Consider the following 14,919-nt stretch of genomic DNA (forward strand, 5'->3'; position numbering starts at 1 on the left):
CCATTTGCCTTCCTAATGGCTTGCTGCACCTGCGCATTCACTTTCAGTGACTCATGTACAAGGACACCCAGGTCCCTTTGAGCATCTGCATTCCTCAATCTTTCACCATTTAGGAAATACTCTGCCTTTCTGTTTTTTCTACCAAAGTGGATAACTTCACATTTCTCCACATTATGTTCCATCTGCCATGTTCTCGCCCACTCACTGAGCCTGTCGAGATCCCCTTGAAGCCTCTTCACATCCTCTTCACAACTGACACTGCCACCTAGCTTTGTATCATCAACAAATTTGGAAATGTTACATTTAGTCCCCTCATCCAAATCATTGATATAGATTGTGACTAACTGGGGCCCAAGCACCGATCCTTGCGGTACCCCACTAGTCACAGCCTGCCATCCTGAAAAAGACCCGTTTATCCCTACTCTTTGTTTTCTGTCTGTTAACCAATTCTCAATCCATGCTAGTATATTACCCCCAATTCCATGTGCCCTAATTTTGTTCACCAACCTCTTGTGTGGGACCTTATTGAAGGCCTTCTGAAAATCCTGATACACCACATCTACCAGTTCCCCTTTGTCTAATCCACTAGTTACATCCTCAAAGAACTCCAATAGGTTTGTCAAACAGGATTTCCCTTTCATAAATCCATGTTGACTCTGCCCAATCTTACTATTACTTTCTAAGTGCCCAGTTATTGCATCCTTTATAATAGATTCCAGCATTTTCTCAACTACTGATGTGAGGCCCTAAGGTCTGTAGTTCCCTGTTTTCTCTCTCCCTCCTTTCTTCAATAGCGGGGTTACATTTGCTATCTCCAATCTGCAGGAACCATTCCAGAATCTATAGAATTTTCTAAGATGACAACCAATGCGTCCACTATCCCAATGGCCACCTCTTTCAAAACCCTAGGATATAGGTCAGCCGGTCCTTGGGATTTATCGACTTTTAGTCCCATTAATTTTGCTTGTACTGTTTTTTCTTACAAATAATATTTTCTTTAAGTTCCTCATTCTCGCCACACCCTTGGTTTTCTCGTATTTCTGGGAGGTTTTTTGTGTCTTCCTCCATGAAGATAGAAACAAAGGGGTAGATTTTCCCGAACCTGTCGGGAAGAAGGCGGGACTTCCCATTTCGGGTTTTTGACCCGCCTACTTCGACGTCCGGCCAATCCGCGCGATTTTCCCTTGCTTGACCTTGTTGAGCCCGCCCAGCGGGCTCAGCAGGCCAATTAAGGGCCACCCGGCAACAGGTGACGTCACAGACTGCAATTTCATCTGTCAAGAGTTCTTGACGGATGAAATATCAGCGTTTCACAGCTGTTTGAAGCTGTGAAACACTGACAGTCTGAGTTCTGACATGAGTCCTTCTGCACAGACTCAGTTAGAACTCTCAGCAGCACTCAAAGCTGAAGGCTGTCACTTTTCACAGATCGCAGCCGTTCAGCTTTAAGTGCCGGCTGAGTGATGCGCTCCCGACGGCTACAGGAAGAAAGGCTGTTAAGGTAAGTACAGGTAAGTAAAAGTTCTTTACACACTTTAGACACACCAAACACACTTACCTTTACACTCATGCACCCATCACTCACCTGAGCGCCAACATCGCGACCCCTCCAAGTCCTTCAACCCGACGGCCCGCCTGCTCTAACCTGACGTGGTTTGCAGCCATCGGGAATCCCACACGACAACCTTCAAAATAGGGATTAGGCTAAAAACTGCCTGTTAACTACCTGTTAACAGGCAGTTAATTGGCACTAATCCCTTCCCGCCTGATTTCGGCGGGTCCCAGTGCGGGGTGGGTACCCGCCGCCCCTGAAACTTACGTGGGGCGGGGTTTTGGGCGGGATGGTGTCGGGACCCCCAAATTCGGGATTCCCCCCGCCCCCCACACGCCTGAAACCCCGCCTGACGGCTCCACGAAAATCTAGCCCAAAGTATTTATTTAATTTCTCTGCCATTTCCTCATTCCCCATTATAAATTCTCCCATACGCAAAAAAAAATACTGCAGATGCTGGAAATCTGAAATAAAAACAGAAAATGCTGGAGAAACTCAGCAGGTCAGGCAGCATCTGTGGAGAGAGAAACAGAGTTAACGTTTCAGGTCGATGACCTTTCGTCAGAACTGGAAAAAAAGCAGGAAATGGAACAGATTTTTAAGCAAGTGTCGGGGCAGGGAGAGTGGGGAGGGGAGGAAAGAACAAAAGGGAAGGTCTGTGATAGGATAGAAGGCAGGAGAGGTTAAGAGACTTTAAGAGATATACAAGGCGGGAGGAGATGGTAATGGACAGGTTAAGAAACAGAGGATGGCTCCAGATGAAGTGTGAATTGCACTGGCAGAGTGAGAGACAGCTGCCACGTGGGAGAGAGAAAAGACAGACAAAGAGTGGATAAATAAATAAAAGATATATATATATGTGATAGGGGCCGAGGTTATGATCTGAAATTGTTGAACTCTATGTTCTATAAATTCTCCCGACTGTAAAGGACCTACATTTACCTTCGCCAGTCTTTTCCTTTTCACATACCTATAGAAGCTTTTACAATCCGTTTTTATATTTTTCGCTAGTTTGTGCTCATATTCCATTTTCCCTTTATCAATTTCTTGGTCCCCCTCTGCCGATTTCTAAAAGGATCTGCTTTTTCTGCCAACTTTATAAGCTTCCTCCTTTGACTTAATACTTTGCTTTAATTTCTTTTGTTAGCCACGGTTGGATCACTTTTCCTTTTGGGTTTTATGCCCCAGAGGAATATATGTTTGAATGGCGGAGCAGGCTGGAGGGGCCGAATGGCCTACTCCTGCTCCTAATTCTTAGGGTCTTCTGTATGGCCTACTCCTGCCCCTATATCGAAGTAAATGTCAGTTTTCTCTGAACACAGACTTGCCGTGTTGGGTCTCCTTTGTTGCTGGGCTGCTTCATTGAGAAGCGTCTTGGTGCAACTCCCCTCAATCGTGAGGGCGGCCCTGGGCTGCACTGGGGAACCACCCGACCCTGGTACCAACGCACAGCCCGCTGAGGATTGTGCGCAGCAGCGCAACCGGCACTTGGCACGCCCCGCGCGAGTTTTACGTGTTGGCATACAAACTTCGAACCGTCGAATGACGCGTGACGTCACCCAACTGCCTCTGCAACGCTGATCCGTGCCGTCGTTGGCTCTAGACTCGACTTATCCGACACTCTCCCGGTCGGCCTTCCCACCCTCCGTAAACTTCAGCTCATCCAAAACTCTGCTGCCCCGTGTCCTAACTCGCAGCGAGTCCCGTTCACCCATCACCCCCTGTGCTCACTGCCCCGTGTCCTAACTCACACCCAGTCCCGTTCACCCATCACCCCCTGTGCTCACTGCCCCGTGTCCTAACTCACACCCAGTCCCGTTCACCCATCACCCCCTGTGCTCACTGCCCCGTGTCCTAACTCACACCCAGTCCCGTTCACCCATCACCCCCTGTGCTCACTGCCGCGTGTCCTAACTCACACCCAGTCCCGTTCACCCATCACCCCCTGTGCTCACTGCCCCGTGTCCTAACTCGCACCGAGTCCCGTTCACCCATCACCCCCTGTGCTCACTGCCCCGTGTCCTAACTCGCACCGAGTCCCGTTCACCCATCACCCCCTGTGCTCACTGCCCCGTGTCCTAACTCGCACCGAGTCCCGTTCACCCATCACCCCCTGTGCTCACTGCCCCGTGTCCGAACTCGCACCGAGTCCCGTTCACCCATCACCCCCTGTGCTCACTGCCCCGTGTCCTAACTCACACCCAGTCCCGTTCACCCATCACCCCCTGTGCTCACTGCCCCGTGTCCTAACTCACACCCAGTCCCGTTCACCCATCACCCCCTGTGCTCACTGCCCCGTGTCCTAACTCACACCCAGTCCTGTTCGCCCATCACCCCCTGTGCTCACTGCCCCGTGTCCTAACTCACACCTAGTCCCGTTCACCCATCACCCCCTGTGCTCACTGCCCCGTGTCCTAACTCGCACCCAGTCCCGTTCACCCATCACCCCCTGTGCTCACTGCCCCGTGTCCTAACTCACACCCAGTCCCGTTCACCCATCACCCCCTGTGCTCACTGCCCCGTGTCCTAACTCACACTCAGTCCCGTTCACCCATCACCACCTGTGCTCACTGCCCCGTGTCCTAACTCGCACCCAGTCCCGTTCACCCATCACCCCCTGTGCTCACTGCCCCGTGTCCTAACTCACACCCAGTCCCGTTCACCCATCACCCCCTGTGCTCACTGCCCCGTGTCCTAACTCACACTCAGTCCCGTTCACCCATCACCACCTGTGCTCACTGCCCCGTGTCCTAACTCACACCCAGTCCCGTTCACCCATCAGCCCCTGTGCTCACTGCCCCGTGTCCTAACTCACACCCAGTCCCGTTCACCCATCACCCCCTGTGCTCACTGCCCCGTGTCCTAACTCACACCCAGTCCCGTTCACCCATCACCCCCTGTGCTCACTGCCCCGTGTCCTAACTCAAACCCAGTCCCGTTCACCCATCACCCCCTGTGCTCACTGCCCCGTGTCCTTACTCACACCCAGTCCTGTTCGCCCATCACCCCCTGTGCTCACTGCCCCGTGTCCTAACTCACACCCAGTCCCGTTCACCCATCACCCCCTGTGCTCACTGCCCCGTGTCCTAACTCGCACCGAGTCCCGTTCACCCATCACCCCCTGTGCTCACTGCCCCGTGTCCTAACTCACACCCAGTCCCGTTCACCCATCACCCCCTGTGCTCACTGCCCCGTGTCCTAACTCGCACCGAGTCCCGTTCACCCATCACCCCCTGTGCTCACTGCCCCGTGTCCTAACTCACACCCAGTCCCGTTCACCCATCAGCCGCTGTGCTCACTGCCCCGTGTCCCAGCTCGCACCGAGTCCCGTTCACCCATCACCCCGTGCTCACTGCCCCGTGTCCTAACTCACACCCAGTCCCGTTCACCCATCACCCCCTGTGCTCACTGCCCCGTGTCCTAACTCACACCCAGTCCCGTTCACCCATCACCCCCTGTGCTCACTGCCCCGTGTCCTAACTCGCACCGAGTTCTGTTCACCCATCACCCCCTGTGCTCACTGCCCCATGTCCTAACTCGCACCGAGTCCCGTTCACCCATCACCTCCTGTGCTCGCTGCCCTGTGTCCTAACTCACACCCAGTCCCGTTCACCCATCACCCCTGTGCTCACTGCCCCGTGTCCTAACTCGCACCGATTCCCGTTCACCCATCACCCCCTGTGCTGACTGCCCCGTGTCCTAACTCACACCGAGTCCCGTTCACCCATCACCCCCTGTGCTCACTGCCCCGTGTCCTAACTCACACCAAGTCCCGTTCACCCATCACCCCCTGTGCTCACTGCCCCGTGTCCTAACTCACACCCAGTCCCGTTCACCCATCACCCGCTGTGCTCACTGCCCCGTGTCCTAACTCACACCCAGTCCCGTTCACCCATCACCCCCTGTGCTCACTGCCCCGTGTCCTAACTCACACCGAGTCCTCTTCACCCATCACCCCCTGTGCTCACTGACCTACAATGGCTCCCAGTCCGGCAATGCCTCGATTTCAATTTCTCAACCTCGTGTTCAAACCTCTCCGTGGCCTCGCCCCTTCCCTATATCTGTAATCTCCAGCCCCTGCACTGCAATTCTGGCCTCTTGAACATCCCCCGATTTCCATCGCTCCACCATTGGCGGCCGTGCCTTCCGTCGCCTGGGCCCTAAGCTCTGGAATTCCCTCCCTAAACCTCTCCGCCTCTCTCTCCTCATAAGACGCTCCATAAAATCTACCTGTTTGACCAAGGTTTTGGTCGCCTGTCCTAATATCTCAAGTGGCTCGGTGTCAGATTGTGTTTGATAATCGCTCCCGTGATGCGCCGTGGGACATTTTACAACTTTAAAGGTTGTTCGGCCCATGTTGCCTGTGCCGGCTCTTTGTGAAAGAGCGATCCAATTATCCCCACTCCCCCCTGCAAATACTTACCCTTTAAAGTATTCCCTTTGGAAAGTTACTATTGAATCTGCTTCCACCGCCCTTTCAGGCAGCGCATTCCAGATCACAGCAACTCGCTGCGTAATAAATAAAAAATTCTCATGTTGCCTCTGGTACTTTTGCCGATGACCTTACTGCCTGTCTTTGAATTCGCAGAGCCCTGTGCTGCGGATGTCTGAGGGAGATACCATCTACGATTATTGCTGGTATCCAGCCATGACCTCGATGGCTCCTGAAACCTGTTTGTAAGTACCGGTCGTCTGTAAGTGCCGAATATCGCGATATATTCCCGCACGTTTCGTTTTAAGGCTCCGTCTCCCCCCCCCCCCCCCCCCCACCGCACTCTTTTCCCCAGCCCCCACCCCCTCCACGCTGAACCCACTAACAATATTGCAGGAGCGCCCAGCTTTGCGATGGGCAGTGTTATTGGCTGACGAGTCGTTCAGAAAAGCAGGCTTACTCTCCTCTTGTGTGTGTGTGAGAGAGTTTCGCACCCTTGAAGTGACCGCGAGTCATTGAAATACACGGCAGGTTTCTCCTGCATTGTCTCGACAGTGCGGAAAGGTTTTTAATCTTGGAATCGCGCGGCACAGAAGGAGCCCGTTCGGCCCATCGTGCCTGTGCCGGCTCTTTGAAAGAGCTCTCCGATTAGTCCCACTTCCCGCCTGCTCTTTCCCCCACAGCCCTGCAAATTTTTCCATTTCAAGTATATATTCAATTAAAAGTTACTATTGAATCTGCTTCCACCGCCCTTTCAGGCAGCGCGTTCCAGATCACAACAACTCGCTGCGTAAAAACATTCTCCTCATCTCCCCTCTGGTCCTTTGCCGATTATCTTCAATCTGTGTCCTCTGGTTACCGACCCTCCTGCCACTGGAAACAGTTTCTCCTTATTTACTCCATCGAAACCCTCTAATGATTTTGAACGCCTCGATTAAATCTCCCCTTAACCTTCTCTGCTCAATCTCGAATAAGGCATGAAAATGCTGGAAATACACGGCCGGTTGTGCCGAAGGGCCATATTCCAGAAACATCGCTTCTTCTGTCCTCTCACTTTACAGATGTTGACGTCGAGAGAATGTTTCCACTTGTGGGGGAACCCAGAACTAGGGGCCATCGATATAAGACGGTCACTAATAAATCCACTAGGGAATTCAGGAGAAACTTCTTTCCCCAGAGAGTGGTGAGAATGTGGAACTCGCTCCCACAGGGAGTGGTTGAGGCGAATAGCACAGATGAATTTCAGGGGAAGCTGGATAAACGCATGAGGGAGAAAGGAATAGTAGGACATGCTGACAGGACGTGAGATGAAGAGGGGTGGGAGGAGGCTCGTGTGGAGCAGAAACACCGGCACGGGGCAGTTGGGCCGAATGGCCTGTTTCTGTGCGGTACGCTCTGTGTAATATTGACTGGGCTGCTGTATAGTACTTGTACTAGTAGGTTCCAGTGCTTTTTTTCTTAAGTATACAACACAGTAAGCCCTGCTTTTCACAAACCCACATTCACGTCAGCGGGTATTGTGGTGGCCAGTTTCTTACTCGTGAAAAGGCACAGCGGAGGAAAACCCCCTGCTGCACCGTCGCGAGACAGCGGTCAGGGCACGGCTTCTAAACACTGCGCTGTCGCCGTTTCTTTCACAGCCTGGCCAGCAGCAGCCGCGACAACCCCATTCACGTCTGGGACGCCTTCTACGGGGACCTGCGGGCAACCTTCAGGCCGTACAACCACCTGGTGAGTCCGGGGCTGCCGCTTGGGCGGGGTGGGGGGTGGAGGGGGACCGGACCCTGCTGCTTTATCCCCTGCTGGTCTGTGGCCAGTTCAGCGCGGGATCCGATTCGGCTGCGATGCCCCATGCAGTGGAATAGCTGGCATTTACTGTTTGCCGTTTTCAGCCCGAGGAGGGATATTGGCCTGGGTCCCTGCTGCTGGTCAGTGGCTGTCTGCGGACGCTTGGTGAGCGTGGAACCAGGCTCGGCCGCGATGCCCCATGCAGTGGAATAGCTGGCATTTACTTTTTGCCGTTTTCAGCCTGAGTAGGGGCGGGGGGGAGGAGGGATATCGGCCTGGTTCCCTGCTGCTGGTCAGTGGCTGTCTGCGGACACTCGTTGAATGCGGAATCGGGCTCAGTTATGATGCACGCTGCAGTGGAATGGCTGGTATTTACTGTTAGCCAATGTCGGTCAGGGTAGCGGTAGGCAAAATTCCGGGCAGAGGAGAGGAAAGGGAGTGGGGGTGAGGGGGGAATCAGCCAGGGTCCCTGCTGCTGGTCAGTGGCTGTCTGCGGACCCTCGGTGAGCGTAGAACCAGGCTCGGCCGCGAAGCCCCGTGCAGTGGAATAGCTGGCATTTGCTGTTTTCAGCCTGTTGTGGAGTATTTTAAACCAACACTCGACACAAGGTTGTAGATCGATCGTCAAGTTGTCTTTATTGCGCCGGTGGGGAAACAGTCTGCACTGTCTTAGCCAGACTCTTTCCAAATTGGTACAGCAAACACTACATTTTTATACATTACAATACACGTCAAAATTCATTCCTGCCACCTGATTGGATCTTGTCCCGCATACATCTTCACTGATTGGTTGCCTATGCCGCGTTACATTAAAGTACCGCCTTTATTATCGGCCATTATCCCTCAAGCTGTTGTTGCACCTATGACCTCTGTTTATGCCAGATGGGGTCTCATCAACATTGTACTTCTGACTCATTGTCCTCCTTTCCTGCCTCTCTCGGCCTCTTTCATTGTTTTACTTTCCTGCCAGAACAGAACCTACATCCTCTTAGGCCTCTTATGGTTTCCACATCCGACTATGTTATCAACTTAGAAAAAGCTTACGACTGAGATTATTGTCTTTATTACACCATTCAGTGAAACTGCCAGCGATGTCCGTTTAACTCTTTCTCCACTGCACAGCCCGAGGAGGGGGCGGGGGAGGAGGAGGGATAGCGACCTGGGTCCCTGCTGCTGGTCAGCGGCTGTCTGTGGACGCTCGGCGAGCGTGGAACCAGGCTCGGCCGCGATGCCCCCTGCGGGTGAACAGCTGCTTACTGTCGAGGTGCGGGCGTCAATAGCGGCCACTTGGGTGAGGTACTGGAGGATGAGGAGGGGAAAGAGGAAAAGAAAGGATAAAGTGTCCCTTCCGTTCCGTGTCAGGCGATCTGGGCTGTGTGGCGTCGAGCGGAAGGCCGGTCTGCGCTGTGTCATTGCGATGAGGCAGTCAGCAGAGGATAGACACTTCCCCCCACCCCCCCCCCACCCCCAAACCCGTTACAGCCACAGATGGTGCGGGAGAGTTGGAAGGAGGGGCAAACAAGAGGCGAAATAAATTGTGGGGAAACACTTCTACACGTAAAGGGTGGTAGAAGTTTGGAACCCTCTTCCACAAACGGCAATCGATGCTGGGTCAATAGTTAATTTTAAAAATCTGAGACTGATCGAATTTTGTTAACCAAAGGTATGAAGGGATATGGGGCAAAGGCGGGTAGATGGAGTTAGGTCGCAGATCAGCCATGATCTCTCATTGGCCCAGAAATTCGGGTCTCCACGGGTGAGTACGCACGGGGTACTCACCCGTAAGCCCAATGGAAGTGCCGGTTTCGTGCATGCGCGGGAAACCGGCACTTCCGTTCCCCTGAACGAAGGGGTTCAGAAGTCGAACGCGTGCGCCGGAGAGGCAGCGCGTGCGCATCGAACTTATGGTTTTTTCCAGGTTTCTCCGGGAGGGTAAGTCTCCAGGGCCTAGAAATTCAGTGGCCTGCGCCACCAGTTTGCGCCCAAAGAGGGCTTTTGCGCCACTGTGCAAACCTACCACGATATTTAGCGGGGCGCTAATGGCGGCGTTAGCCATTAGCGCTGCGCCGCCACCGATGACGTCATTGGTGTGCGCAGCGCCCCGCTATCACCCTGCTGGCCATATTTGGTTGCTGCCACCTCCCCCGCGCCGGCCGCAAACAGCGACCGGTACACGGGGCCTACCTGTGCCGGTACTGGGGCGAGTTAAGGTGGAGGTGCGGCCGGCCGCTTTTTCGGCGGCCGCCTGCCCGCACCTCCTTCCCCGGCCTCCTACACCCCCCCCCTCGCGGCATTGCCGGCTGTTTCCAGAGAGCCCGGCACTTCTCCTTGGTGCCGGGCTCATTTGCCGGCACTCGCGAGCGGGGATCGCGCTGTTGCAGGCACCTCCCCCTTAAGACTGAGAGGAAGGCCTGCAGTACCGCAGGCTGCCGTGCCGCAGCGGGTGGCGCTGCGGCACTTTGCACGCCGATATTCAGTTTCAGCGCCCCAAGCGGGGCGCCGAAACCCTTGTTTAGCGGCCGGCTTCCACTTGGGGTGCTGAAAGTGAATTTCCCGCTGGCGCAAGTGGCTCCGCGCGCAGCGGTAATTCCAGCGCCCAGGCGAGCTGGGCGCCCCTAACTGAATTTCTAGGCCTAGGAGTTACACTTTTAAAAAGCAGGTGCAAGGCCTGCTTTTATCAAGGTAAGTGGTGAATTAATTAAAATTAAAACATTTTTTCCACAGGTTTATTATTTTTAAATACTTTAAAGAAAGGTAAGTTTATTTTTAGCCCAGTTAGAAAATAAAATTAATTTTTTTCAAAAATTTAAATTATTGTTTAAAATAGTTATTTCATGCAATTTATAGTTTATTTAAAAAATGTGATGTTTTTTAAAAATTTATTTGAAGTTTTAGTGATGTTTTGGGGCTTATAGTATTTATAAGTTTGACAGGTCTTCCTGTCAATTTTATGAATGAAGCATTCCCTGCTACCATTGGCTCTCCATGGCCCACGTGATCCCAGGGGATGCTTCGAACTAACTGCGCCCCTGGGATACGCAAGCACTGCGCGCCGGCAGTTGGAGGCGGCCCAGGATCGGAATCCCACGCGGGCCCACAGCTCAACGGCCGGCGCGCTAGGTAAGTGCAGGTCGGGGGCTTGCACCCGCGGGAAGCCCCCGACCCGAATGTCTGGGCCATTGAATGGCGGAACAGGCTCGAGGGGCTGAAGGGCCTCCTCCTGCTCCTACATTTCGGTGCCCATTTCCATCCAGTTGTGAATGCGGAGTACGGCCGAACACGCTGAGCATTGCCTCATTTCAGATTCCTCTGCGATGGTCACCATGTGATTGCGCCCCTAACTCTCGACCTGCACCGTGTCAAGTCGGGATGTACTGACACTAAACGTAGCTGCTGGTAAAAGCAGCTGCAGCCTGCAAGACACCGCTGATGAGACTGAAACAATCCCACCACCAGACCCCCGGGCTGACTTGAATTCTACCCGTTGAGCACTTTCTGGGTTGGGAGATACCCTCCCCACCACAGCAACAATTTCCATTTATACATTTAACGTAGTAAAACGTCCCAGGGCGCTTCACAGGAGCGATTATCAAACAAAATTTGACAACGAGCCACATGAGACATAAGGGCCAATGTCCAAAAGCTTGGTCAAAGAGGTTAGTTTTAAGGAGCGACTTAAAGGAGGAGAGAGAGGCACAGAGGTTTAGGGAGGGAATTTCCAGAGTTTAGGGCCCAGGCAACTGAAGGCACGGCCGCCAATGGTGGAGCGATGGAAACCGGGGGATGTGCAAGAGGCCAGAATTGGAGGAGGGCAGTTATATCGAAGGGTTGTAGGGCTGGAGGAGGTGAGAGAGATAGGGAGGGGGGGCGAGGCCGCGGAGAGATTTGAAAACAAGGATGAGAATTTTAAAATTGAGGCGTTGCCGGACTTGGAGCCTGTGTAGGCCGGCGAGCACAGGGGGTGATGGGTGAACGGGACTGGGTGTGAGTTAGGACACGGGGCAGTGAGCACAGGGGGTGATGGGTGAACGGGACTGGGTGTGAGTTAGGACACGGGGCAGTGAGCACAGGGGGTGATGGGTGAACGGGACTGGGTGTGAGTTTGGACACGGGGCAGTGAGCACAGGGGGTGATGGGTGAACGGGACTGGGTGTGAGTTAGGACACGGGGCAGTGAGCACAGGGGGTGATGGGTGAACGGGACTCGGTGCGAGTTAGGACACGGGGCAGTGAGCACAGTGGGTGATGGGTGAACGGGACTCGGTGCGAGTTAGGACACTTGGCAGTGAGCACAGGGGGTGATGGGTGAACGGGACTCGGTGCGAGTTAGGACACGGAGCAGTGAGCACAGGGGTTGATGGGTGAACGGGACTGGGTGTGAGTTAGGACACTGGGCAGTGAGCACAGGGGGTGATGGGTGAACGGGACTGGGTGTGAGTTAGGACACGGGGCAGTGAGCACGGGGTGATGGGTCAACTGGACTCGGTGTGAGTTAGGACACGGGGCAGTGAGCACAGGGGGTGATGGGTGAACGGGACTGGGTCTGAGTTAGGACACGGGGCAGTGAGCACAGGGGGTGATGGGTGAACGGGACTCGGTGTGAGTTAGGACACGGGGCAGTGAGCACAGGGGGTGATGGGTGAACGGGACTCGGTGCGAGTTAGGACACGGGGCAGTGAGCACAGGGGGTGATGGGTGAACGGGACTGGGTGTGAGTTAGGACACGGGGCAGTGAGCACGGGGCGATGGGTGAACGGGACCGGGTGTGAGTTAGGACACGGGGCAGTGAGCACAGGGGGTGATGGGTGAACGGGACTGGGTGTGAGTTAGGACACGGGGCAGTGAGCACAGGGGGTGATGGGTGAACGGGACTGGGTGTGAGTTAGGACACGGGGCAGTGAGCACAGGGGGTGATGGGTGAACGGGACTCGGTGTGAGTTAGGACACGGGGCAGTGAGCACAGGGGGTGATGGGTGAACGGGACTCGGTGCGATTTGGGACATGGGGCAGTGAGCACAGAGGGTGATGGGTGAACGGGACTCGGTGCGAGTTAGGACACGGGGCAGTGAGCACGGGGTGATGGGTGAACGGGACTCGGTGCGAGTTAGGACACGGGGCAGCGAGCACAGGGGGTGATGGGTGAACGGGACTCGGTGCGAGTTAGGACACGGGGCAGTGAGCACGGGTTGATGGGTGAACGGGACTCGGTGCGAGTTAGGACACGGGCAGTGAGCACAGGGGGTGATGGGTGAACGGGACTCGGTGTGAGTTAGGACACGGGGCAGTGAGCACAGGGGGTGATGGGCGAACGGGACGGTGCGAGTTAGGACACGGGGCAGTGAGCTCAGGGGGTGATGGGTGAACGGGACTGGGTGTGAGTTAGGACACGGGGCAGTGAGCACAGGGGGTGATGGGTGAACGGGACTCGGTGTGAGTTAGGACACGGGCCAGTGAGCACAGGGGGTGATGGGTGAACGGGACTGGGTGCGAGTTGGGACACGGGGCAGTGAGCACAGGGGGTGATGGCTGAACAGGACTCGGTGTGAGTTAGGACACGGGGCAGTGAGCACAGGGGGTGATGGGTGAACGGGACTCGGCGCGAGTTAGGACGCGGGGCAGTGAGCACGGGGTGATGGGTGAACGGGACTCGGTGCGAGTTAGGACACGGGGCAGTGAGCACATGGGGTGATGGGTGAACGGGACTGGGTGTGAGTTAGGACACGGGGCAGTGAGCACGGGGTGATGGGTGAACAGGACTCGGTGCGAGTTAGGACACGGGGCAGTGAGCACAGGGGGTGATGGGTGAACGGGACTCGGTGCGAGTTAGGACACGGGGCAGTGAGCACAGGGGGTGATGGGTGAACGGGACTCGGTGCGAGTTAGGACACGGGGCAGTGAGCACAGGGGGTGATGGGTGAACGGGACTGGGTGTGAGTTAGGGCACGGGGTGATGGGTGAACGGGACCGGGTGTGAGTTAGGACACGGGGCAGTGAGCACAGGGGGTGATGGGTGAACGGGACTGGGTGTGAGTTAGGACACGGGGCAGTGAGCACAGGGGGTGATGGGTGAACGGGACTGGGTGTGAGTTAGGACACGGGGCAGTGAGCACAGGGGGTGATGGGTGAACGGGACTGGGTGTGAGTTAGGACACGGGGCAGTGAGCACAGGGGGTGATGGGTGAACGGGACTCGGTGTGAGTTAGGACACGGGGCAGTGAGCACAGGGGGTGATGGGTGAACGGGACTCGGTGCGATTTGGGACATGGGGCAGTGAGCACAGAGGGTGATGGGTGAACGGGACTCGGTGCGAGTTAGGACACGGGGCAGTGAGCACGGGGTGATGGGTGAACGGGACTCGGTGCGAGTTAGGACACGGGGCAGTGAGCACAGGGGGTGATGGGTGAACGGGACTCGGTGCGAGTTAGGACACGGGGCAGTGAGCACGGGTTGATGGGTGAACGGGACTCGGTGCGAGTTAGGACACGGGCAGTGAGCACAGGGGGTGATGGGTGAACGGGACTCGGTGTGAGTTAGGACACGGGGCAGTGAGCACAGGGGGTGATGGGCGAACGGGACGGTGCGAGTTAGGACACGGGGCAGTGAGCTCAGGGGGTGATGGGTGAACGGGACTGGGTGTGAGTTAGGACACGGGGCAGTGAGCACAGGGGGTGATGGGTGAACGGGACTCGGTGTGAGTTAGGACACGGGGCAGTGAGCACGGGGTGATGGGTGAACGGGACTCGGTGCGAGTTAGGACACGGGGCAGTGAGCACAGGGGGTGATGGGTGAACGGGACTCGGTGCGAGTTAGGACACGGGGCAGTGAGCACGGGTTGATGGGTGAACGGGACTCGGTGCGAGTTAGGACACGGGCAGTGAGCACAGGGGGTGATGGGTGAACGGGACTCGGTGTGAGTTAGGACACGGGGCAGTGAGCACAGGGGGTGATGGGCGAACGGGACGGTGCGAGTTAGGACACGGGGCAGTGAGCTCAGGGGGTGATGGGTGAACGGGACTGGGTGTGAGTTAGGACACGGGGCAGTGAGCACAGGGGGTGATGGGTGAACGGGACTGGGTGCGAGTTGGGACACGGGGCAGTGAGCACAGGGGGTGATGGCTGAACAGGACTCGGTGTGAGTTAGGACACGG

The 14,919-nt window shown here is 55.5% G+C and overlaps 1 protein-coding gene across 1 annotated transcript in view; it reads left to right on the top strand.

Annotated features, from left to right (window-relative positions):
* The window catches only part of wrap53 (WD repeat containing, antisense to TP53), a 68,566-nt gene that overhangs the window by 28,437 nt on the left and 25,210 nt on the right, over nt 1-14,919 (top strand). Inside the window, exons 6-7 of the mRNA XM_085977513.1 lie at nt 6,141-6,229; nt 7,625-7,715. Coding sequence (XP_085833639.1) covers nt 6,141-6,229; nt 7,625-7,715 — 180 coding nt within the window. The remainder of the gene's footprint in view (nt 1-6,140; nt 6,230-7,624; nt 7,716-14,919) is intronic.

The sequence above is a fragment of the Somniosus microcephalus genome, unplaced genomic scaffold (genome assembly GCF_052327205.1).
Source record: "Somniosus microcephalus isolate GS21.2 unplaced genomic scaffold, FLI_Smic_1.0 unresolved_chr4, whole genome shotgun sequence".
Lineage (NCBI taxonomy): Eukaryota > Metazoa > Chordata > Chondrichthyes > Squaliformes > Somniosidae > Somniosus > Somniosus microcephalus.